This window comes from Taeniopygia guttata, chromosome 1A (assembly GCF_048771995.1).
Source record: "Taeniopygia guttata chromosome 1A, bTaeGut7.mat, whole genome shotgun sequence".
NCBI classification, from domain to species: domain Eukaryota; kingdom Metazoa; phylum Chordata; class Aves; order Passeriformes; family Estrildidae; genus Taeniopygia; species Taeniopygia guttata.
Window position 1 is genome coordinate 8,337,749 of NC_133025.1, and position 26,239 is coordinate 8,363,987.

The 26,239-nt window shown below is 40.1% G+C and overlaps 1 protein-coding gene across 3 annotated transcripts in view; it reads left to right on the forward strand.

The window, feature by feature from the left end:
• Positions 1 to 14,923, forward strand: part of SEMA3D (semaphorin 3D) — a 133,025-nt gene extending 118,102 nt beyond the window's left edge. For 2 of the 3 annotated variants that reach the window (XM_030291165.4, XM_012568866.5), the window contains exons 17-18: positions 2,165 to 2,304; positions 11,903 to 14,923. In XM_030291165.4, coding sequence (XP_030147025.2) covers positions 2,165 to 2,304; positions 11,903 to 12,316 — 554 coding nt within the window. In that variant the 3' untranslated portion in view covers positions 12,317 to 14,923. The remainder of the gene's footprint in view (positions 1 to 2,164; positions 2,305 to 11,902) is intronic. The other variant, XM_072919126.1, reaches the window with a different exon arrangement.
• The last annotated feature ends 11,316 nt before the right edge of the window (positions 14,924 to 26,239 follow it).

Consider the following 26,239-nt stretch of genomic DNA (forward strand, 5'->3'; position numbering starts at 1 on the left):
ACTTAGACAGCAGATTTTGCTGTGAGGGTCTCTGTCTCCAAAATCTTGGTAAGCTCAACATAACAGTTGCCTTTGGCACACTTCATATCTTTTACCCCTCCCACAGTTAAATTTTCAGAGCTGGAGCTAGTAAGGGACAGCCAGCATGGGATGTCACCCTTGCATCCCTTATGGGCAACCCTCCCCAGCACTCACACCAGGCAGGAAGATATGCCCCTGACACCAAAACATCACACACGTCCCTGAAGGTAGCTAATGGGGTGTGCATGATGTTCCACACAGAAACAGGGCAGCAAATCCCAGAAGGAAGCTTGCAGGCTTGGGTGGGGAATGTGCCATCTCTCCTCTGCCACTTGACACAGGCCCCAAGGCTGAACTGCAGCTGGCAAACCAGCCCCTTCCCCTTCCCACAGCTAAATACTCTTGTTATTAACAAGAACCTACCCCCTTCCCCCTGCCTGCTTCCCTCTCCCTTTCCCACACCCTCTTTTCAGATGCCAAAGGGTCTGGCTGCTCCTCTGGCACCCGCAGCCCTTCTCTCTCAGCGAGCACTGTCAGTGTGAAACCCTGCGGTTACACAGCAATCTCTGTGGCAGCATAAAATAAATGAATAGCATTCAAACCCAAGTGTGGCTTTGTCTGGGGTTCTTCTTGCTGCTTATTAAAGTGAACAATCCAGACAAAACAGTATTGATTGTATCAGCACGTTGAACACTGGCTTTGGGACAAGCCATCCCTTCCCATTGATCTCTGGTTATTCCGTGCCGCTGCGGTGCTGGGTGCCTGCTGCAGACCTCAGTGGGAGGCAGTGCAGAAATCAGAGCTGCTTGCCATGGGATCAAAGCCTGAAGTCTGTTACACAGTCTAGAGGGCTCTGACTCTACATGTGTGCTTGCAGACATAGTTAAAAAGTCAGGGTAAGATCTCATTTCCATCAAAGTCAATGACAAAACTCCTGTTCATCCCAAGGGCCAGAATTTCCTTGCTTGCTGCTTGCCATGACTCTCCAAACACTGATATCTGAGACTGTGTAAAGCTCAAGGTTATAGAAACCCTAGCAGAAAGGCTGACAGTGTCACATTTTCCTGGAAGGATAAAGAGATACTGGAAGAGTTAGCTTTAACAGACAAATCTGCAGTCTTGTAGCACAGAAATTGGTATTAATTCTTTGCCCTGACATAGTTCCACCAATAGCAATTTTATCCATCTGGGAGTGACTCCTGTGTGCTGTAAACCCATGAATCTGACCTTTGTCACTCCAGGCTCTTGGCTTATTTAGGCCATTTGTGATAATCAATAATATTATGATCCCCAAACTTACTTAAATTCACTGCTCCGCTGTGTGAGGTTCTCTCCCAGAGACCTTGTTGGCTGAATGGAGTTGTTTGGCTCTACCAAAATCTTAGTGGCACAGGGAAATGATGCAGATAGCTTGAACTTCTATAGATCTCATACAGGTACTGGTTATATTGAAAGCAGGATCCAAAATTGGTTTAATTCTGATGTGGAGCTAACTTTTCATTCAGGAGGCACTACCATTTTCACCTTCCTTTCTGTTATTCACAGGGCATAAGAAACAGCGTTAGTGTTTTGCTAAGGTAGATAAGACACTGATAAGACAGACTAGAAGGAAAAATGAAGATGCAGAGATTAGAAAATACTTGCTCAGATTTACAGAAGACGAAGAAAAGATTTCAGATCTCCTCATGTCTCCTTCAGTGTTTGTTCTGAAATATACTACAGAGCATTTCAAATTACACCAAAGGGAGGCAAACTTCACTTTACTTTAGCCCTGTGACTCTTTTGGGTGAACAAACCAGACCATACAATCTAGCTTAACAGGTTTAGCTCAGGTTTAGTAGTTGCATTACTTAAAGGAAAAATACAGGTCAGATTTTAAATTCCTCATAGGTGAAAGCCCCAAGTTTAAAATGGAGCAAGCATGATACAGATTTTATTGACCTCCTTAAAAACCAGTTGCACTGAAAGAAGGTTAGCAGCCGCCTCTAAATCCTCATAGTTATAGTTTAAGCTAAAAGTTAAGTTTCCTTTTGCGTTTTTATAATTCACTCACTCTTATAGCATCTGTTCTGAATCAGGCTGTTTTCCCATTGCTTTAAAAAGCAGGTCAGGGTTAATCTCCTGTACCATGTTTGCTTTCCAGGCATTAGTCATGAAACTGCTGATGAAAAGGTGATTTTTGGCATTGAATTTAATTCCACTTTTCTGGAATGTACTCCTAAGTCCCAGCAAGCCTCTATTAGGTGGTATGTTCAACGCTCTGGAGAAGAACATCGAGAAGAGGTAAGTTATAATCATCAAGGCAGGTTTCCTCCACAGAGAATTCAGCTGAGCCTTGAGAGGCAGGAGTTACTGGGGCTAGTCGATGTTTTCCTTTCCCCTGCCTCACCTAAGGTATCACATAGCATTCTGCTGTACCATTTGGGGCATGCAGTGGGGAAGAGGGAAGCCATTTGCCCTGTATCATAAGCAGATTTTGATATTTATTTTGACTTACTTGCTCGTCCTATTAAAAAAAATTAAAAAGGGATATAATTTAGATCAGTGATAAAAAGTCAAAGCTGTTTTGTCCAATAATTAATCCATCTGCTTCTATAGGTAAAAGTATGTTCAAAACCCTATGTTTCAATAAAGTCTCAGCTCTAATTAGTGTCTGATTGCTTTCCCTTACCATGTTAAGCAGTGTAGCTAAGAACTGCATGTATGGTTTGCTGCTTCTCTCCATCTCTCCCCAGAGGAGGAATGGTCTGTGGTTAAAAGGCTTTTTATTTGTTTTTTTTCTTGTTAGTGGAGTCTGAGATTTTTGCTTAAATGGCATTTAGAGAATTCAGGGTAAGGATTGCTCCTTGCATCTGGTGTAGAAAGCAGTGAGATTTGTGATGGCCCTTAATTCCTTTGGGATGGAGCTTTGGAGTCCTAACTGATGGAGAAGCTCTGGAGAAGTCTCCAGATTGCTGCAAACCCCTTGCACCATTTCCTGATGATTCCTCTCTGAGCTAGTGACAAAAGGGCTCTCCAACATGACTAAAAGGTCAATGTACTGGGACTGGTTTGGACTGGGTTTGTGAGTGAGTTTCAAACCTCAGGAGTTTTCATAGCCTTTCTCTGACATGAGTGATTTTGTGTCTGAGGCCAAGTCCTGCTGTGATGGCAACCATGGCAACAGGGAAGGAAAAGGGAAATGAACTGCCCTTTCAAAGGATCTGGTCCCAGGTGCTAGATATGCTTTTCTGTTAAATGTTCATCCAAGACAAAAATTAGTTTAAATGACAGGAACTATCAAACATACAACTAGTCTTCCACTCTCAGTGATAATTCATCCTATGAGACTTCCCAAGTGCAGAGGACGTGCTGGTCCTTTCCAAAGGCTGGGGAGATGCAGGCCAGGGCAGGTGTCTGTGAGAGAATCACCTCTGGGTGAGATGTGACTCATGGTAGTCACCCCAAAGTTACAGCCCCAGTTATGTCTTGGCCCAGAAAGCCAGAATTAGGGCATACTTCTGATTTTCTACCAGGTAAGACAAAAACCTACAAGGTTGTATATTCACTGTACCACTCCAGTACTTCTAATTTATTCCCTTTCTCTTACACACATGTTTTGGATTGACAAAATTTTTTCCTCTGCTGGGGGAAAAAAAGCTTAATTATTTTTTATCAGGTGCATAACACCTATAGAAAGAGATTACTACTTTGAAATGCTACCTGTAACCCCCATTATAATCTATATGTGGAATAAAAGAAGCCTTCTGCTCAGATGGCCAACCACCCTCTCAGCCACAGGAGGTAGAAGTGCACACCCAGCTAGAAGTGTATTGGCATTTAAAGGCCTACAGTCATTCATTTTACTGAAATGGAGGTAACCTTTACTGTCCTGTACAGGAGACTCTGTGCTCACCTTCCTTAAGGCAGCAGTTTGTAAATGCACTCACATATGTGATCAGGGAAACAAGTAAAGCACTTTCTTAATTCTTACCGTGTACTTAAGACTAATTTTAAAGTAAATGTAAGCAGAAAGTTAACAGGTTTCTGACTTGGGGGGTGGGGGAAGAGGGGGTGTTTGTTCTTGTTGCTTTCTTTCCTTTTATGTGGCTTTCTTTCTATTTTTAATGAATAAGAATTCAAGTTTTGAGAAGGCTCAGTTTTTTTAAAAATAATGTATTGCAACTATACCACCAACTACAAACTGCGTAAAGGAGCCAGTTCCATGTGAAAAATGTAATATTTCTATATCATAAGAGATTACACTTTCAAGACTTAAAAGCCTCTTTTGAAGGGTTGCTTTTGAGTTTTTATCTGTGTCAAGTTAAGGAAAAAGATATTATCAGTTGATTTTCTCATAAATCACAGGTTCAGCTAGGCCTCTGAAGGTCATGGAACCAAGCTCAAGCTGTCTTCTTTGTTTGATCATAGAAGAAACTGCGGGTCAAACTAACTTCTGAGCAAATTTACACTAAGCTAACATGTTCATCATACCCTAAATAAAGGCTATACTCTTTCTGATACACATAGTATTTCCAAGAGGTTTGTTGTGGCAGTGGCCTGGCCCCTCCTGTTTGTTCTGATCCAAATGTCCCTTACCCAGGCCTGGTGATGCCCCAATACAGCAGGACTGCCCAGCATGCCAAGGATGTGCACGTTGGGAGGGATTTAGGGAATGTGTGCACATTGTGGTGGCAATAGAAGCCCCAGTGAGCGCACAGAATTCATCTCTGCACATTAACAGACTATTTACGGGGCTTGCTCTGTGTAAATAGTCTGACATCTGTTTGCATGAGAAAAGTAAATCTTTCCTAAAAGGCTGGATTAACTTCTGAGGCAAATTTAGTAGAAAATTTGAAGGAGATACGTGCACAGATTTTCTACAATATGAATGTTAAAACTAGGCAAAGAGCTTTTTGTCACACGTTGTGCCTTAATTCACAGCAGTGCCTCTGTGATCTAGTTTTGGAAAAAATCAGCTCTTGGGGTGGTTTTGGGATTTTATTTGTTTGGGGTTTTGCCGGGGGGGTGTTGGTTGGTTTTTTTTTCAGTCTGAAAATAATAGCCTGTAGAGATGCATATGCACACATTGATGATTAGAGGATTAGGTCACTTAAAAACAGTGTATAGATATTAGTTCTGTTTGAAGCTTGCCAGAAAATTCTAGTAATAACAATTTCTAGTATTTTGACCCAGCTTAGTTTCGTGATCCTAAGAAATTGAACTCCTGAACAAATTCCGTTTGCTTATATTATATTGGTAGACATCATTTTTAGAAGAAACAAAAAAAGGAACCTTTTTGTTACCTTTTTAAGATAACTGTATTAATATAGAAATTACATGTTTTCAAATGCAAAAAGTTAAATTTTTAATTTCCTTTGGATCCCTAAATGATTGACCAAGTCTGTAGGGATGCTGATCCCCATTTGATGGAGTAAGGGTGAAATGGTTAAAATGTTAATCCCTTGATAATTTGCAGATCCAGAAATTGAGGTTTTTCTAGCTTGACTTACCAGTGAAAATGAGTTCATCAGTATAAAAACCTGATTGGAGACCTTCCTAAAAAATCCAAAGAGCAGAGTGATTGACTTCCTTTTCAAAGTACTTCAATTTGACAAAAATACCATATGTGACAGAAACAGTGAGGTCATATTTAATGTATATTTTGATCTTTACTCAACCAATACATTACCATAACTTTTCCCATTACAATTATATTTTCTGCTCTCTCTCCCTTCCTACAGCAGATTTCTCAAATAACACTGTGCATTCTTTTGGTGCATGTCTTAGCAGTGTAACTTATTGTGATGACGATACCATGCTTTGCAAACGACTCCACGCACCTGGAACTTAGGTTACGGACTTTTAGTTCCAGGGCTGGAGCTGCAATGTCTTAGCAAGTCTTTAAACTTGGCTTTACAAAGAGATGGTTTTGCACTGTCCCAGACATGCACTGCAGCTTCCTGAGGGAAGGGAAAGGGCAAAGTCCAGACTAGATGGGAAGCATTTGGCCCAGCAGGATGTCCCCAACATTTCACCCTTAAGGTCATGGTTCACAATGTGACTTCCAGGCAGAGCAACCTGTGGGAAGGGACAGGATCTCCTGTGGTACAGAAGCTGTCACCAGGTCATTTTTATGCCAGTGGGAGTACATTTCCCTGTAGTTTAGGGCTGTTTTAAGGTCAGGAGTCAAATATCTAGTGCTTTTGTGGTTAGCGTTGCTCACGCAATTGATCGTGTTTGTTCCTGTGCGTGCAGCGTTAGTCAGTGGGATGACGGAGAGTGTTTCAGAGCCTGGAGTTCATAAAAAACTCTGGGGACGTCATCTGTTCATAGTGTCTTAAACTGCTGAAGCTCTCTGAAGCCTTAAACAGATACTAGTTATTTCTCAAAAAATGTCCTGTGTTATTTTATGTATGTAATAAGTGTCAGGACAGCAAAAAGCAGATGTGTGGCTTCCTACAAAGGCATTAGTTTTGGTGCCTCGTTGCTCTGAAAAGCTTCAGACCCTCTGCTTTAGCCTGCGCTTCACCCTCAGTCCCCTGTGGTTCCTGATTTGCCAAGCTGCCACCTCAGCAGCAGGGGACAGAACAAACCATATGGTCTAAAGTGACAAAATAGGTGCAGATCACTTTTAACGTCCTTCTTTCTTCTCTGCTTATACCTGGTGGTGAAAATAAATCCACCAAAATGCCTGGGGACATTCTAGTTTCTCCCTCAGCAGTTTCTCCCTTTCCACATTCCTGCCCCACAGCTCAGATTTGTTTTCCTGATGGACCAAACTTAAGGACTATCTGATATTTTGGTAGATACAAGAGCTGGACCCACTTTTGGGCAGGACATTTTGCAAGGAACAGCACTGTGACCTAGCTCCCCCATCAGAGCAGGGAGATGTTTTTTCATTCCACATTTTAGTAATTTTTTTCAATTTATCCAAGAGATAAGTTTCAGTATCTTTTTTGCATCTAGAGGTTTTTGCATCATGATGACAACTTTGTTATAAACATTTGGTCTAGCAGAATCTTAAGAAAGAAAAGACAGATTCAGTGCCAGCCCTGAAATCCAAAAGTTGGATGATGGCTGAGTCAGGCAGAGGACACACAGCAAGGACTGAATTTCCAGTAATACCTTCTGTCAGGAGAGTGTAATTTGGTGTTTAAATCTCTAGGTCAATGAGAAAGAACATCAAGAGAATAATTCTGCAGCCTAAGGACTACTTATAGTTCACATGCTTTTATTCTTTTATTTTACTATATAACTCATTGCCCTTTTTTTTCTTCTAATTCCTTGACTGTTTTAAGTAAGACTAATGTTTTTGATAGTTTCATTGGGAAAGAAGAGAAGTAACTCTGAACTGAGTGACATTTCTGATTTGATTTGGATATATTGGAGAAGTAATAGGAATGGAGGAGTTTAAAGTTTAGTCTCAGAATAAGAAGTAAACTTCAGCTTGAGACTAATAGGAATCATGCGTGTCCATAATGCCATTGTACCATCAACACGTTCTTCATTTTTTCTGAGGTTGTTGGTGAATAAAAAAAATGTTAAATTAACTCTACAGCTGTGTTGTAGCTAAATTATTATTTTCCCATACAAGAGAAACAGTCATGTGTAACAATAATGTCAGGAAAACCCTAGAGTGATCTTTCTTTCAGTCAAATGATGAGGATGATGAAGGGAACAATAGAAAAACAAAGATGAATGTGAATTCTCTGCAAATGTTCCTCATTTTCTTTTCTCCCTCTCGAAATTTGTTCAGGGGTTGCAGCTAACCCATGATTAGTCCAGCTTTACCTCTTAACATTTTTTCACATGTTGATTAATGAGGAAAGGCAGGCTTTGAAGCCACTTTCTTCTCCCAGACAGGTGCAGTGTTTTAACTGTGAAAGAGCTGACATGTGAATTATTTGTAAAGAGGGAGCTATCTAAACACATCATTAGCAAAGGACAAAAAGCATTGACCTAACCTGGTGCCACACTTTCAAATCTTTGGTTGTTTTCCAATTTAGTGATTGTTTAAAGATTTGCTATCTTTATTGGCAATTCTTATTTTTTTCTTCATTTTAAAATTCAGATTGTTAAAATCTAGTGCTAGATTTGCATGGAGTTTGTCACTATGGTATGTGCCATAATTCAGGTAATGCAATTTTTGGAAAACTTATGTGCTTATCATGAAGGGTGAAAGTACAATGTGTTGATACAATCTTGTCAAAAACCTGCTCCCACTTCCATATGAAAAGAAATCAATTGCTTAATTTTTTTTAATTTTTAAGTTGTTTCCTATGGTACAAAACTATATATTTCATGTTAAAATTTTATTGTATGCTCAAACTTAAGGACATGTCAGCAAGCTTTTATGAATTTAAGCCTGTGTACTTCTGAATTGTTAAATCTTATTTAGAAATATTTCAGAGGACTTACTGATTTTTGACATGGTGGGGGTGAAACAGTGAATCCACAGTTGAACAAAACAAAATTTCTTTTATCTAAGTAGTCTTTTCACTTTCCTCAGACTTTAATAAAACATATTTTACATCTATAGGTCAGGAACCAAAGACCACATTAAACATTGAAGTGAAAGGTTAAAGATCTGCTACCAAGTAATGAAATGCCAGGTGTTTATGAAACTCCAGAGCCCTATGGGGAGGAAAGCAGAGAGGAAAGACAGGAGGAGTTCTGAACCTATGGGTAAAACAACATAAACAGGATACCAAAGAGAAGTGAGGGGGGAAAGCAGTAATGAAGTGTTGCTCAGTATGTGTGAAATCAGAGCCATAATTTTATCCTGCCAGAGGATAAGAAAGGAATGAACAATGAAGGCACAGAGGAGGAGGTGACAGTCACCCTAAATCAATGGCCAAGGTTAACACAGGACACTGTGTAGGAGCACTGCTTCATTAAATACAGGAGTCATGATGGGCTGGGATTAAAGGACATAACCAATTTAGACTTTTACCTTTCTCTGCAGTATCCCAAGGCAGAGAGGGGGACAGCTCCATCAGTTAACACATTTATGACTAAAAAGTGATGGCTGTTACACAAATGGCAAATAGTTAGGAGTAGCAGGGTGCTGGACTCGGGGGTCCAGTGATCTTTTCAAGTCTAGATCTGCCATTATTCTGCCTTTTTTTCACTGAAAAGAGGCAAAGCCCAAGAGAGGGCACTTTGGACTGGCACCCAGCCAACCCAAGCAGCCAGCTGGAGCCCTTCCAAGTGTGGGAGGTGCACAGCTGTCAAGAGGCTCTAGACTACAATACTGGCAGAGCCACCGGCAGGCAGATGCTACTGGTGTGATTGCATCAAGCCCCGAGCTCAAAGACATCAGTCCTGTTTTCACTCAGGCAATGTGGGAACTTGGTCTTTGCACAGTGCCTTATGAAACCCAAATGTCTGGAAGTTAGCTGCTGCTTCCCATGCTTCTCCCTCCGTTTCGCAAACTTGGATCTTCATGTTGACATGAAGCCTGGGCAGAAGAAAGGGATTTCCTTGTCGTGTTGCAAAAGCCAGGCCTCCAAGCACTTCCACCTGGCCCCTGCTCTTGCTACTCTCTGTGGAGCACAGCACCACAAGGAAACACCTGTCCTAGAGATATTTCTGCCTACAGCTCCTTATTTGTGGATTCTTCAGTAAATTCTATCCTCCTGTTTTTATTGTAAAATAGGAACATTTACTTAGAGTGAAGTGTCGCTAGCTGATCCAGTTGGGGACTAGTGCCCTGTGCCGTGGGTTCTGCAAAAGCAGATCAGCCTTTTCTAGTTTGTCTCCCTGTTATCTTCTGTGCACGTGGTTGTGGCTTGACCATTATTTATCTGGTTTAAACTCAGTGTGGTAAATCAGAAGTAGCTTGTGCTCATGTAGCACCTGTTGTCAGGGCAATCGATTTTCCAGGAATTTCCTGAAATTTGTATCATTTCACCCTCCGGGTACTGAGTAAACTTGCTTATATACAGTTTACAAACAGTGAAACTAAAGTTCCCAACAGCAACAACTGTGGGCAGGAGCCAAAAAATACTTGGCTAGAGAAACAGGCAAACAGAACTACAAAATCTGACCTGCTTTTGTAGCAGCTGATTTCTTGTGTCTGCTGCTCTCGTATCGGTGGCAGTACACAGACTTACATCCATCCATCCATGCATACAACTTGCCTACATACCTGTCTAATCCATATATTACTGAAGACTGTTACAGCTGAAGCAGTAGGAAACCAAAATCTCTGTCTCTGGTTGTGTTATACTTATGTGTCTTGTTTTTTCTGGTGATCTCAATATGGTCTCTAAAGCTTTTTTAATGATTTCAAAGTCATTGTCGTAGAAACTTAGAAAAGGGTAAAGCTAAAAGCCCTGGAAGGTCACCTCATCCATCTCTTTGCTCCAAGAGACTCTATTATGATAAAGTACTAGTGAGTTGGAATCATAACAGATGGAGAATCATATGTATGTATAAATTTTTTCCCATGGAGTAGCAGAGGGAATCGTGTGCAGATTTTTTACATAAAGAAACAGTGTGTAGCTTACCCACTGTGAATAAATCTAATTTAGTCATCTTTATGCCTCCCTGATCTTCACCCTCTGAAGTTTGCTGGAGGGTCAGATGTGCACTCTGGGAAATTTTTCAGATTCTGTGTTGTTTCTTTCTGCCACCAGTCCCCCCCTTCTCAAACCCACTACCCAGCCTTGAGCTGAAGTTTTCCCCCTTGGCAGTGATGCCATCAGCAGAGCTGAGGCTGCCTCCAGCAGCAGCTCAGGTCTGTGGGTGCCGGCTGTGCTGCAGCCTCTGTGTGGCAGCAGAACACAGCACACCTAGGAGGGAACAGCTTGGGATAAACCAGCATCTTTTCCAAAGGAAATGCTGGTGTTGGACGTCGGGAGTTAGGGCTCTGCTTTCTACTTTCATCTCTGCTACTAATCTTTATATGGTCTTGGCAAATCACTTACCTTCTATGTTTCCCAGATGCAAAAATACTTAGGTGCCCAGTGCCCCATCCTGCTTTTGGTTTGGCTTTGGTTTGTTTTTTGTCTTTTTTGGTTTGTTTTTTTTTTTTTTTTTTTTTGAGAGGGGGAGCTATTTTTTGATTCAAGTTTTTTTAGGAATAATTTTCAGATTACCAGATACATAACTTCCCTGACAGTGTTATTAGTCTAAGGTACACCTTACTTTTAACATGTGAGACTCTGTATTTTTTAAGTATTTCTATTTGTAAATGAAATTACGCCTCCATGCTGTCAGACTTTAGCTCCCACTTGCAATCTTATTCTTTTGTTTGGGGTTTTTTTTTTTTTTTTTTTTCTTATTTTTCTCTAAGTTATTCTCCACAGATCTTAGCAAAAAAGCTGTACTTTGTTGTATTCATCCAGCCTTATTGTCTGCTTTTAATCACATCTCAGTGAGTCAAAGCCCCAGGATCAATTTCCTTTGGAAAACTTGGTTGAAGGAGATCAGAAACACAACATTTCACTGTAAAGATCAGTAGTAGTATTCATATTCATTGTAACAGGGCCTCAGCACTGCAAGCACTCTGGTATTTTGGGTATATTACAGATACCTCAAAAAGAGCAGTTAAAGGAAGGAATGGGATTTGTGGCAGTAAATAGCTCCCCTTCCTTGGAGAATGCAGCCTCACTCACTGCACTGTGCTGTGATGAGTGTTGCTGTCTGTCCTGTCAGCTGTACAGCATGTGTCTTTTGCTACTGCATGCTGAGTGTCCCTGATCCAGATGTTGCAGCTAGGAACAGGACCCAGGCCTTGAGGGAACTGCTGGTTTCTGTCCCAGCTGCACCACAGAGGATAGGGACACACCATGTGCCAGCCAGGCTGCGTCTCCACCTCAGCATAGCATTGACACACATCTCATTTTGACCATGAGACTCACCTCCTGTGTTCTTTTCTTGTCCAACCCCACAGCTGAAGGCTGATGAGAGGATCATTAAAACCGAGCATGGGCTGCTGATCCGCAGCTTGCAGAGAAGGGATGTGGGAGCCTATTTCTGCAAAGCCCAGGAGCACACCTTTGTCCACACCATCGTGAAGCTGAATTTAAACGTCATCGAGAATGGACAGATGGAAAGCACTCAGAAGACTGAGGACGAGGAGGGCCGGGTGAGGGATTTGCTGACGGAGTCCCGGCTGAGGTACAAGGACTACATCCAGCTGGTCAGCAGCCCCAGCTTTAGCCTGGATGAGTACTGTGAACAGATGTGGCACCGGGAGAAGCGGCGGCAGCGGAACAAAGGTGGTGCCAAGTGGAAGCATGTGCAGGAGATGAAAAAGAAGCGAAACCGAAGGCACCACGAGCCAGCCAGGCCACCATCGACGTAGTTTGTAAATGCTATTTAAAGAAAGGACATTTTCCATTAAAAAAAAAAAAAAATACTGTGTTCTGGTTTTGTGCATTTTGCCTATGAATTAGTACTGCTTCTCCTTGAAATCAGAAAATTTACCATCACTGTTAATCTGTGTGAGAATGTACAGTGGGATTCAATGCCAAATGAGATGTTCCTTATTGGAGTGCCGCAAACCAGGCAATAATTTCAAATGCATCCATTAAAAAAGAAAGAGTGTACACTTTTAGCTAATTTCTGGGTAGCCTTAGTCTGCGTGAGCTGTGTTCTTTATTTCTTTCATAATTTTCACGTAGGGTTTAGTGTTTGTGTTCCCATATTAACATTTGCTGCCACATTCCACCCCAGAGGTGGCTGCATTTCAGGGGAAGACAGATGTACTTCCAGTTCTTTGGCATCTTTCTGAATAAGAAGCATGGTAGAAATGTGTGACAGATCTGCAAAAAATACCCCTAATTTACCCAGTGGGCCTGTATACAGGCACACGGGTGGGATTTGCTAGCACAGAGAGGCACAGCAAAAAATCAAATTAAGTTTTGGCTTAGGGACAGCATTCATTCTGCCCATAAAAAAGAGAAAGCATAATCATAGTTTAAGAGAGGGGAGTTATCGAGTGGTACTCGTTAGTGTTTGAGTAGCCACCAGTTTGCAGTCCATCTGCTGAAACGAAATGCTGACTCTAATTGAAATTGCCACCAAGATGCTTGGGAGTAAATTTCCTAAGTGGTCCATGGGAGGTATGTGCACAAATCCTATTAACAAATAATGGGACTCCTGCCTGCACCTCTTCTATGTCTCTAAAGGTTTGACTCTGACTGTTTCTCTGGCCCTTTGCTGGCTTTGTTTTATGCAGAGGAAAAGAAAATTAAAAGACAACAACACGGCTAAAATGAAAGACGATGAGGGAAATATGTAATGGCTGAGACCAGTGCTCTAGACATGGAGCTGACATTCCTCAGATGTGTGTATTCTTTGGGATTTTTTCTCAAAGGTCTTATGTATTTTTAAGTTGAAAATTTGCATTGTTGGAATTAATACTTTTATTATAATTAAATAAGAGATGTCCACGTGTAAATAAAACTTGTAAGTTAGAAATTTGCTGTATACCATAATTTCATTTGTAAAGTGTTCCTTGTTTCTTGGTTTATATTTTGGGTTTAATAATGTAAATTTTTACACATAAGAAGAAATACTGGCCTCATCCTTGTCTGTTTTACATCAGTGTTATTCAATTGATTTTCCTGATATGCAGCAACAAACACAAGCTCAAAATTAGGCCTGCTCTCTCCTCTCGTGGCTGAGTCACAGCCCCCCTCTCCTCTCTTCCATCTAAACTCCCTCCGTTTTGCCTTTCACGCCTTTTTGAGTGTGAAATGACAAATTAGCCACTTCCTCACATGGAAGACAGCTTTGATGGATACCAAAATGACAGACTTTACTTGTTTCTCATGCATTCTACAGATCTTGAGAGCAAAGTCTGTGGGAAACGCGTGCAATTGATGTGCACCTCATTAAGGGACCAAAACTGTTGGCTCTGAAGCCCTTGCCCATGCTGGTGTTTGTGCGCGCATTCAGTCACAGATCTAAAATTGTGAAAGTCCAATTTGCATCGTTGTTCATTTCCTCTCTGTTCAAAGTCGGATATGGCAAAGTGTTTGTCAGATTTCAGAAAGGAATCTCAGCTTACTCACGTTTCTTGTAAAACCCGAAAACTGCATTTGCATGTGTTGTACAAAAGCCAGCGATACCATATGTCATTAATTTTAGATGCTTTTTTAATAGGAGATGTATGAGTTAATTAGGAGATATTAGATAGCATGCGTACAATGCTTTGATAGTGTAAAGCACTGAGTGCTAAGTATTATAAAATACATCTGTGGGGAGGAGGGAATTTCTCAGCACAGGATCTTTAATCAGCAGAAAGACTGATGCTGAAGATACTAACCAGTCGTACCGTACTTTGAGAACATGCAGAGAACTTTTTGGCAGTTTTGCTGCAAAATAATGTAGACCAGGCATTTCACAAGAGGCTCATCAATTTGGGTACCTTGATTTTAAGGCCAATTAAGACTACTTAGGGAAGGTATGGGCGGGTATTAAACTACTCCATATAAAGTGCAGGGATATTTAATATTCTTGGCTGGAAGATTATGCTGTCACCATACAGAACCTGCCTAGTTATTCCTTATTAGATTTTTATCAGTCCACAAAGTCCAATTTTTCTGGCTTGGGCATTAAGGAAATGAGTGGAACCACACCAAGGCTATGGAATGGCAGGTGGGCTGCATTCTCAGGCAGTGGCAAAGGATCCACTCTTCTCATCAGTGATGACATGGTCCTTCAATCGACAACTCTCATCGCATGTTTGCCTACTTCATAAAAAAGCAAAGCAAGGTCTTTCTTCATACTTTTTCTCCTCCATGAAAACTAAATCATCTGATTTGTGTTTGGGTATGATTGGGGGTTTGTATTCTACAAATGAAACCCTCCCCCAACTGACTTTAGTCGAAATATGGGGTAAGGGTCTCAGTACTAGGAACATTAGATTTAAATGGTTGAATTAAAATGTTATTGCTCTTAAAAACTACTTTCATTTCTTTTATTTCAAATGTTCTTGCAATGAGATTCTTCTTAAAGGAATGACCTCATCAGTCTGGGGTATAGTGGTAGCAAAAAAACCCAAGTGAGATATAAGACCTCTTCCATCATGGGAAATAAATTCAATATCCTCCAAACTAGTGTGTTGCATTGGGTTCATGCCACCACTGGGAACATATTTAATAATCCCACATAGATAAAAGTCTGTGGTTTGATACTCTGGGTAAGGTGAATGCTGTAGCTGGCAGGGGTAGCATACCTCATACAGTGCAGATAATACACATGCAAGGAATCCAGAGGACCTTGGATACCAAGGAATGAGAGGGAGAGATTGAGAATCACTACTGGAAGTTAGGCAGGATGCAGCAATGCAAACCCAGGAACAGGAACAGGAGGAGCCATGGGTCTTTCCCACAACCTGCAGTCCCAAAGGGAGGTTCAGAAGATGAGCTGGACCACAAACTGTAGCAGAGGAGTAGCCCCCATTTTTCAAGAAGGTTTAATCTTTTGTGTAATTTAGAGGCTCAACTTGAAGACTGCTTGAATTTCAATTGGATGATTTGGGGATCAGCTGGGCTGCTGTGAACTGTACTATGAGCCACAACAGGCCCATAGTTAAAATTAAACTGAGCCCTGCCTCTTTCAAGAGCGCCATAAAAATCTAAATTGAATGAATTTTTGGTACAGAGTGGAAAAAAAAGTTGCTTCCACATTAATAACTAGCTTTTAAACAGATCCCTTAGTGAATTGTTTCAAATGTCATGAGGTTCAACAAGGCCAAATGCCAGGCACTGCGCTTTGGGACAAAAATACCCTGCAGTGCTACAGGTTAGGGTAGAGGAGTTGGAAAGTAGCCCAGTGGAAAAGGACCTAGGAGTGCTGGTCCACTGTGGCTGAACATGAGACAGCATGTCCCCAGGTGGCCAAGGAGGCCAGTGGCACCTGTCCTGTACCAGGAATAGTGTGGCAGTAGGACAAGGGAAGAGATTCTTTCCCTTGTACTCAGCACTGGTGAGGTCGCACCTCGAGTGCTGTGTCCACTTCTGCTCCTCCCAGTTTGAAAAGGACAAGGAGATACTGGTGTGTGTCCAGCAAAGGGCTAAAATCACTAGAGAACATCTTCTGGGGAATGACTGAGGGAGCTGGGGGTGTTTGTTCTTGAGGACACTCATGTGGGACTCATCACTCTCCTCAACTGCTGAAAGGAGGGTGTAATGAGGTGTGGGCCAGCCTTTTCTGCTGTGCTTGCACTGAGGGGATGAGAGGAAATGGCCTTAGTCTGAGGCAGGAGAGATTCAAATTAGATATTTGAAAAAGTGTTTTGGCTGCGTGGGTGGTCAGGCATTGGAATGGGCTTCCCAAAGAGGTGGTGGAGTCACCAGCCCTGGAGGTGTTTAAGAGGCACCTGGATCTGGCACAGGGGGATGTGGTTTAGTGGTTCAAGGGTCACAGGGGCAGTGCTGGGCTGGGCTGGACTAAATGGTCTAAAAACATTCTTCCAATTTTATGGTTCTGTGATTCTAATCTTTGCTTCTATATGATATATTTATTTGAATATGCATTCAATAGGGATTACAGTTATTAATACATTATCTTTTTTTTTTAACAAAACCTTTCTATTGACCGTACTTCAGCAGCAGGTCAATGCTTGACTGAACCAAAGTGGTGTCAAGCAGACTCTTAGAATAACCAACACAATGTCAGCTGTAGTTATAAAAATGCTGAAAATTGATATAAGCTTTAAAGCCCAACAGGGCTCTAAACTTTGCAGCAATCTTGCAGTCAGTTAAAATAAAACAGAAAATGGGATTAGCAGAAAAAAGAATAAAGTATTAACACTTGCTCTGATAAACTGGTTCTGTTACTGGAAACCATTCCAACAACAGGTGTGAATGTGTGTTCATGCCATGAGCAAATACTTTCCCCTCTAAGCAGTTAAGCTGCTTGAGGTATCTAAGAACCTGAGTACTTTCCAGTTCATATGTAGATTTTGTCCCCAGTTCTTATGTCATTCGTAATGAAGTAATTAGGCTAAATGCAACAGATACCCCCTGGTTCAGGTGCTTTTGAGGTCAGAGGATCCCTACAGTTCCAATGGTATGAACCTCTTATTCCAACCGTATGGGTATTGATCTTCATTTAACATTTCAGATAATGAAAAATTATTTGTTATCATTACTCATTGATCATGTAATCAGCCTGTGTCCCATAATAATGTCTCAATATTTAATAACAGCTAATGGAAATTTAGTTTGCTGACATTTTTTTCTACAAGCTTATGTGTACAGGAGTGCATATACAAATGTCCTATTTTCTATTTATTTTGTAACAGAGGTTAATTTGCAAAAAGCAAATGTGGTTTCAAGAGTCAAGGTTCATCTCAGCCTCCATTGACAGCAGAGATTAAAATCTTTCTGGAACTGAACTGAAGCCTAAATACACTATAATATCTTTATAATCTGGTAGTCAAATCCCAAATCTGTGTGTTGCTCTGTGGAGTATATTGGCCTGGTTCTTTTTGCACACAGTTACAGATGAGATGTGGAGGTCTAAGGAATTACATCTACGTGAATGGAAAATTAAGCCCACATGTCTCTCTAATATATTCTGTTACATTTTATAAACTTTAAATGGTCTCTCTTGTAATATTTTACCATAGTGTTGCTAATGTTACCCTGAACTAGGCTGCTGTCATTAGCTGAAGTGTGACATTCCTTGCAGTTGTAATCCAGATTTCAAGGTTGATAAAATAAGTTCATTACAGTAGAAAAAATGAAGTCATGTGAAAAGAGTTTAATTATTAATTCTACAAAACAGATTTATAAGATTTTATTTCCATTACATAGAATGTGTGACAAAACTAGAATGTGTGACAAAAAACAGTATTTGTTTTCTGTGCAGGTAAGGATACATAAGGAATTGTAATCTTGAGGGTCTCACTCCCTTGCCAATGTGTGTCTGAAACAGCTGGTGTGACAGCTGTGGCAAGACTCATTTTTTAACTTGCTTGATCTTTCTTTTCCCAGTAAGCCCATTGTCTCCTGCCTTTCAAACTCTGGTCTAGCAGATAACCCCACTTTTACATGGAGGAGGACTTTGGATTCAGGTGTTTTGTGACATGCACACACTCCTACACAGTCATGCTATCACAGTTTGCCTTTAGATGAAGACTTTCTTAGCATTTACTTCAACATTCAGTTGCAGATGCAAACCAGACACTGTGGGGTTAATGGAGACCAGATTTTGGATTTTGTAGTTTTTGTTCAGAAAAAAATTTTTGGGAATGGTGCTGGGAGGTGTCCTTTCTCTTTTTGCTCATGTGGTTGCTGTGTAAAATTTAAAATATACTGTGCTTAAAAGCATAAGATTTTCCACATGATGTAAAAAAGCAACAAACAAACAAACAAAAATTTCCAGGTGATTGGTTTTTATTTTAATTTGGACTGCTGGTCCAATGTCAATGCATTAGTTCAGATAGTACAAGCCAAGAAAATAATGTGTCCAAACGGTTTTCTGTGGTATCTGTAAGGACCCCAGACAGATCTCAGTTTTGGTAGTATTTCCTATTTTTCACCCTTCCCTTTGTGGAATAGAAGTGCTTTGTCTAGATTTTGGGAATTTTTTTTTTTTTGGGTGAGGGGTGGAGTGGTTTTTGTCAGTTTGATTTTTTTGGGAGGGTCTCTTTTGGTGGTCTGGATTTTTCAGACTTATTGTGTTTTTTGGTTGATTGGATGGTTGGTTTTTGTTTGCTTCGTTATGTGTACATGTGTGTGTTTGGTTTGCTTTTTGTGTTCTACTCTTTTGTTTAATGTTATTTCTCCTACAAAAAGGGACCATGCCCAAGATGCTTTCTGGTGGTGTAATATATGTCAAAGCAGTAAGAGAACAGAAGGCTTGGCAGGCATTTTGGTATGGAGACAGCACAGACTATTTGCAAGACACAAAATCTTAAGGCTTAAATGACCATGCTGAGAGTCCAGAGACCGTAGTGCACTTCTCTGGCCTAAATTGAAACTTCAGTTAGATTTATAGTAGGTATATTTTTACTTTAGGATTTTTTTTTCTTAAAATATGTTTTAAATCTGCACTTTCAAACCTCTCTTTTCCAAAAAAAAAGGGAAAAAATCCAATTCAAACAAACTAAAAAAGTTCCCAGAAGCCCAAAGAGAAATCAGCATTAGAGGTTTTTCATATCTTCCTTCAGAGACTTCATATAACTTTCTCCCAGGATGCTTTTTGCTCAAATTTATTGTAATAATTACATATTAAGACTGTCTGTGAATATGTCTTGCTGTAAAAACCAGATACAAAGCATATGAGTCCATGAAAATACAAATGAAAAAAAAAAAAAACCAAAACATTTCCAAATATTTACATTATTTTTCAGTTTTGATGATGATGCATCTCCATCCCATGTTTCCTAGTGACTGTCTCAGAATATTGCTTGGCTGGGAAGAAAGGAGGAGATTGCAAAAGCATATTATCTCCAAATTATAAATTCCAAACTGAATAGTCACATTAAATGGACTGGCTGCAAAGATTATGATTAATACCTCACTTTTGACCAAGAAAGACTATTTTTTCTCTTAAAGTGAAATTTATCACTCTGCCCAGCACAGGAATTGTATGCCATTTGGCTTCTTTTTTTAATTTGTAAGGCGTGAGTGGATCTCAGGTTGATTTTGAGAGTTAGGGTGATTTTCAGTCTATAATACAACTATTTATACAGCAATAAGACTGTGGTATGTATTTGTACATGTTGTAGTTCATTGAGTTGATATTATTACAGAAGTTAAAGCTTAAATAATATACATTTTTGCCCAGCTTGCTGGCATATTACATTTTCAATTTTATATGCAAAGGTAACTGTATAGTACTAATGAGATAGTACTATTTCATAAACAGAAAAGTCTGAGGTTTTGCTCCTTTTTTAAAGCCATGTAAATCTACAGCATAAAACATAAGATAAGAAACAAAGTCCACAGCATGCTATGGAAATAGCAAGGGTGTTAAGGCAAGGTTCATTAATCTGAAGTGTCTTTCTTAGAAGTCTTTCCTAAGTGAGGATTGACTGAGATTCACCACTCCACTGAGAATGTGCTTAAGATCAACAGAGTGAATTTACAGACAGCTTAGAGAAGCTATGGGCTGCACAGTGGTTGATGCAGAGCAATACACAATAGGTAGCGCTACGCTTATTAATTTAAATTCAATAATAGCTTTTTAATGCCTGCATTTCTAGATGATTAGCAACAACCATTTTCCGGAAAGGCTTTGCTGACATTGTGCTTTAAAGTTACCCTCAAGCCAAATTGATCACCCATCCATCTTGGGCTGTCTCTGGAGTACCTTTGGCTCTAGAGTGTGATTGTCCCTCTCAAAGTGTTTTAGGATGGGGGTAACTGGGGAGAGGGAAGTTTTGTTAATTTTTTTAGTCAGGCATTGCTGCATCTGTCCACAGTTACGGGGTGAAAGTAATTTTTTGAGGGAAAAATATCTCTAGGCAGGAAAATAAATAGGCTGACTGGTCCACCTCCTGTTCTAGCCTTCAGCAGAGCACCCTGGGTTTCGGGGGATTTATGGAAGGTTAAAGAGGCTAATTTGTTAACAGACGGTCAGCGTGTTACTTCCAAGGACAGCCGCATCGCTGCTCTCAGGGACGCCTGTTTCCCAGTCCCACGCTGTGTCCATTAGACCACTGTGCTCCTGACCCTTTGCTGGGAAAGGTCTCAGGGTACTGCTGGCCTGAAAGCTGATGCCAAATCCCAACTGCGGCAGTAGCATTCTGCTCACCTAAATTCCACCTGCAGCTGCAACTGGATCCGGCATTCTTCATTTCCGAGCCTGAACTCTTGTTTCTGCCTTACCGTGCGCTGCTGAACAGCTGCTGTGCTCCCCCTCTCCCTCCCCGCAGGTGGCTGCAGTTGATAATGTCTCATGTAGGATCAATCTTGGTCCCATTGAAGTAAGTGGGAACTCTGCCAGCGTGTCCCAGATCTGGCTCTGCATCCAGCTGGTAAAGCACTTCCAGCTCCTGCAGGAGAAGAGGTGCTCCGCGCAGCCTGGCTGATTAGCCACCTTCATTAGCAGAGGCGGGTGTCAGAGGGAGAGAAAGAACGAGAGAAACCCTTCAGCTTCCTTCTGACACCACAGGCTCAGCAAGAGCTTAAATGCAGCACTGGTTTGTGTGTGCTCAAGGAAACAAAAGCTAATTAAGCTGAAATCTGTCATTTTCTCTGTAAGAGTTTAGCAGGGTCAGACTTTGAGACAATTGGTGATGAGTCTCAGGAAGATGCACACAAGCTCTTCTGTAGCTGCTCAGAAACATTTTCAGCGCTGATTGGCTTCCTGAACTCCCCCTGCTCCACTTTTTTTTTCCACCTGTGATGCCTCTTTTCAGGCCCTTGGAATCCAGGAGGGCTGTTAGTTGAGGAAATCTGTGCTTAAAGTAAGAGAGCTATGAGGTAAAATCCGGCCCTTCATGATTCAAATGGGGGAAGTGTTCTGGGACGTGCTCACACACAAAGTCCATGTGTACTGTGAAAACAAGCTAGCAGGCTGTTCATAATAATTTCTATTTCTGCAGTGTAAAACATAGTTCAGGGGATACTTAGGGGTTCATATATTTTGCACCACTGCGTCCGTGTAGTTACTGTGCAGAGTAACAAGAGATAGAGTTGCAGAATGAGAAAATCTACAGTTCCCAAGCACATTTCTTCAGGAATGCTCATCAAATACTGAGCAAAAACGCACACCAGCTTGGACAGGACAATTTATGAATTGCTAGTACACATTATCCTCTCCCTGGTTTTGCTTTAAATTCTTTATAAAAATTTGTAACTGAATATATAAACGGAAAAAGTTAGCAAGCAGTTTTAAGAGTTGCTAGATGAAACTGAAGTGTTGTTAGGACAGGAAATGACAAATCTTGACTCTTTGTCCAAAGTTTGATTCTTTCCCTTGCAATAAAAGTGTTAATGGCTATCCTTCTTAACATCTTCCAGTGTTGCAATTACATTTCATTACAATTACATCTTCCAGTGTTAGGTGCATTTCCACATGAAGGAAGGAGCAAGCTGCTTCTTCTCTGCTCCTCTCATGGGTAGGTGGGGTTCTTAACTTTCTCCCAAGAAAAATTGGCTGTTGTTTTTTTCCTTCATGAAGAAAACAAACATAAACACTCAGTGTTTGGACTGTATCTACTAACACATACTAGACTTGATTGTCTCTGTGGATGGATCAATGTCAGGGATTTCAGGCTGAGCACAGGTGTTGGCATGTGCAGCCCTGAAACTGTTGTTTTAGCTCTGGAAGTTGACAGCTTGGACACATAGGGCATGTTTAAAAACACTCACATGAGAGTCATTGTCATTAAGGTTTATTAGCTAAGGAAACACAATGTTTTCTTATTAAATCAAAGTAATATACAATTTGGGTGATGTTTCCATACAGAGAAGATGGGTAGCAGAATGAAATTTTTGCTCTCCTTTAAGGAAAAGCCCTCAGATGTCAACAGCTAAGGTAAACTGCTCCATTTCCCAAAGCACAGTTGTGGACTGAAGAATTTTTGAAGAAAAGTTTTCCAGATTAGTAATAAGAAAGTTGAGGGAAACACAGATAATTCTCCTTTAATGAAGAGAAGACTAGAAATTCCCTGTTTCTTAATCTGATATAAGTCAGATATTTGTTGCCAGGTCAGCAAATCATAGTCATATTCTCAAGGAATGTATTTTTAGTAAAATATGTTGCATGAAAGAGGCTGTGCTGGTTTCATCTGGGGCATATTGCACCCTTCACTTCATATTATTTTTTTCTAAAAAGAAATAGCAGGAGGACAGGAACAGGCAACAATCAACCTGCATCTGCATATTGTTTTCTTTGTATCTTTCCCTTCCACCTGGTAAGTATTTTTACTTCTTTTTCTCTTGTTCCAGAAGATATGTCATATTCTCACATGGGGTATATTTCAATGTGCATTCCTGATTCTAGGACTTAAAACATGCTGAAGAGGGTAACAGTGTTTTCACTTAATACTGTCTAAACTCAATTTTGTAGAGGTGCCTTTATCTCAGGAACTCATAATTCAGTTGTTGCATACTTCACCTTCCCTCCTTTTCCATGTCACTAAAATGGCCTGTGAAGGTCCTCTTTGACAAATGAAAACGCTCTGGAATATGAGCAGTAGGAAGCACATGCTATTTTATGCACCAATGCAAGTCCATTCTGTTCCTATTAAAAGAATTTTTTCATCGTGAGTGTTCTTGTCCTTTTTCTCCACAAACAACACTAAAACTTCTGGGTCTTATTTTCTAGCTTTTGTTGTTTGTCATATACGTTCTGCTTTTGTTTAGACTGGGAGGAGACCCTTTTAATTCATAACAGAATGCAGGATTACATTAATGTATAGAAGTTTTTTGAAAGAGGAAAACAATACTAAGAAACTGCCAAAATTTCAGACATAATACAAGAAGCTTGTTTTATGCAATGTGCAACCAGTTGGTTAAATGAAGCGACAGCAATTCAGAAACCAGGAAAGTATGTGTGGAAGGCAGCTGCATGTCTCATGCTATGTTGCATTGTGTCATACACCATGCTTTTTCAAAGATGAATCTTTTAATTGGCATAATACACTTAATCACAAATCTGAACTTTGGCTGAGGCACACGTATAAATAATTACAACAACAGGAGCAGTTTTAGGAACATAGTGACAGCAATATATGTGTTAGGAAAGTAGAGAAGATTTAAGATTTAGTGTTCTTGGACAGTGATTTGATAAATGAAACTTGCAGGAGAGAGAAATCCAAAATGTGGACCCTTGATCATAGCTATTGGGGAACAATGAGAGATAATGTGTGATGCACTTTTAATGATAGATCCTAAAATATATTAGGACAAGGTAAGTCCTAAACTAGCTGAGTGACTAGGACTGTATTGTAATGACTGTCATAAGCATTAGTGTTTCAAGGGTGGCAGAATGGAGAAAAAATTTTACACTGAAATGAAAATGATGGACTTTTTTCCTTTCTCTTGATAAAGAACTAATGGAAATGATAATGTGTTTTCTGCTTTGTATTATTTGGGGGAAAATACATCTATGATTGTGCCAAGTGTCTGTTCAAAATAAAAAATAAGATATACAGATGTTGAGTATTTGGCCTGTGTCTTTGTAGATATTGTTGCAGAAGCACATTATTTAAAAGGAAAAAATAAAAATCTTTCAAAGCCTTTTCTGAAATGCTGTTTTATAGACCATACACAAGGATCTTATTTTATTACAAAAGATATTCTATCAAAGGCTATTGGCAAAAGCTGTCATTATCTGGCTGTGTCATTTGTAGTTTTACTTCCTATTGAAATATGGGATCCATCTGCTCACTGATCACAGGATAACAGCCGTCATTCCCACTTGCTTATCATAAATGATAGATCTGAAAGTACCAGAAATGTGATGGAGTACAATCCCAACCCCTGGTCAGTTTCTTAAATCATTCATACTTATCTTAATTTAGGCCAGGCTGATATGCCTCCAGCATATTGACTGAATTCTGGCTTCACTAAATTCAGTTTAATCCATTTGAAATTTCCAAGGCATGCCTAAAATTCCCATTCTGCTTTTTTTTTTTTTTTTTTTTATAATAGCCTATTTGCATTGATGCTCCATTCTGGTGCTGTGTTGGTACATGTGAATCTGGCTCATGTTTTAGCTTACTGCTGTGCTGTAATGACTGCATTGTTTAATCTTAAAATGAATGTGTCACAGAGTTTGAAGAATTGTAGCTATGAAATCAGGCAACTAAACACTAAATCCATCATTAAACAGCTACATGGGAGATGGTCACAGACTAAAAGAATTTGAATGTCACTAAGAAGTGTAAGTTATTTGTCTGATCTGTTCTCAAGTTCCAAAATGACTGTATATAGCATTTTCTAAATAAGAAAACTTTATTTAGAGTTTGGCTTGAGAATGTGGAGTCAGCACCAAAAATTTGGTCTTTTGCACTCTGACTGGTATGAGTGATACTGTACACAGCCAGAATTCAAACTGCAAGAAGGAAAGTTTCCCAATCCCTGGTGTGATTCACAGGTTATCTAAAACTTCATCCTACAAACGGATCTCATTCGACAGCCATTAACTCTCTGTCCCTCTCCACAGACACTTGTCCAACCTTTTAAATATCCTAAACTCCCAGAATTTAAAATGCTGGTTTGGAGCTTTGAAGAATCTTTTGGATAGACCTGTCACCAGCTTTGCTTCTGGTAACTGCTATCAATATAGGTTTATCTGCTCTGCTTAGCCAAAATTGTAATTCAATGTTTTTTCACTCAAAAACCTTCTCCTGATGTACCCATCCCTGAGGTGCCAGTGAATATTATTTATGCATGAGTGACACAGAAATCTGCTGAAAATGGCCAAGTGCTGCTGCCTGTGGTTCCCTGTTAACTGCACACAACCAGTGATCTCTCAAATCCCATAACAAAATTGCCTAAATCACGTGTTGAGGGAAAATGACTAAAGAAATGCCCATTTATTATTCAAAATCCCTTCCAAATGAATTGTTTGAAGTGATTTAAGAGAGCTTGCACGATATGATACACCTGGAGCCCCTATCAGCTAAGAGAACATTCTTCTTCCACCTTAAGGCAGAATGTGTCAGCAGAGTACAGAATTATTTGTGCTACTGAGAGATTGTTGCTTGATGCATTCACTTAACACATAACACAGCACATGGGCATGGTCATAAATTTATTTTGCTTGAAAATGGAAAAAAAGCCCCAGAGCTGCACATCTATTCCATGTGACTTGACCAAAGACACACTTGGGCTGCATAACTTTAGGATCCCATTTTGCTGTCTGACCTGTGCTAATAGGACTCTATTAAGTCAGTTGTCTTCTCGAAATCTTTTGACCTCTCCATGGTTAGTTACAAGATGACGTAAGTGGTGCTGAAGAAATGGGTTATAAGTCACAATCTGACATTATTCCTCACTAAGAAGCTTCTGTATCAGAAAATAGTAATGAGGTATCTTCTCTCCTATAGCAGCATCTGAAAAAGGCTTGGGCAAATTTCACCTGAACTTAAACCTAGAGTTAGCATTGTTACTTCACAAACTATAGATGCATCAAATTTTAGTTTAAAAGCTTCAAATTGAATCTGTAGCCAGAAAAATTTAAAAAAATATTTTCCTGTCAATTACTTAAAAAGATATGCTAACAATTTAAATTTAAGACTCCTCCTATGGAATTTTTAAATGTGGTGTGTTTCATTATTTCGTTGTTTTAAATGTCAAGAAGGCTAAAA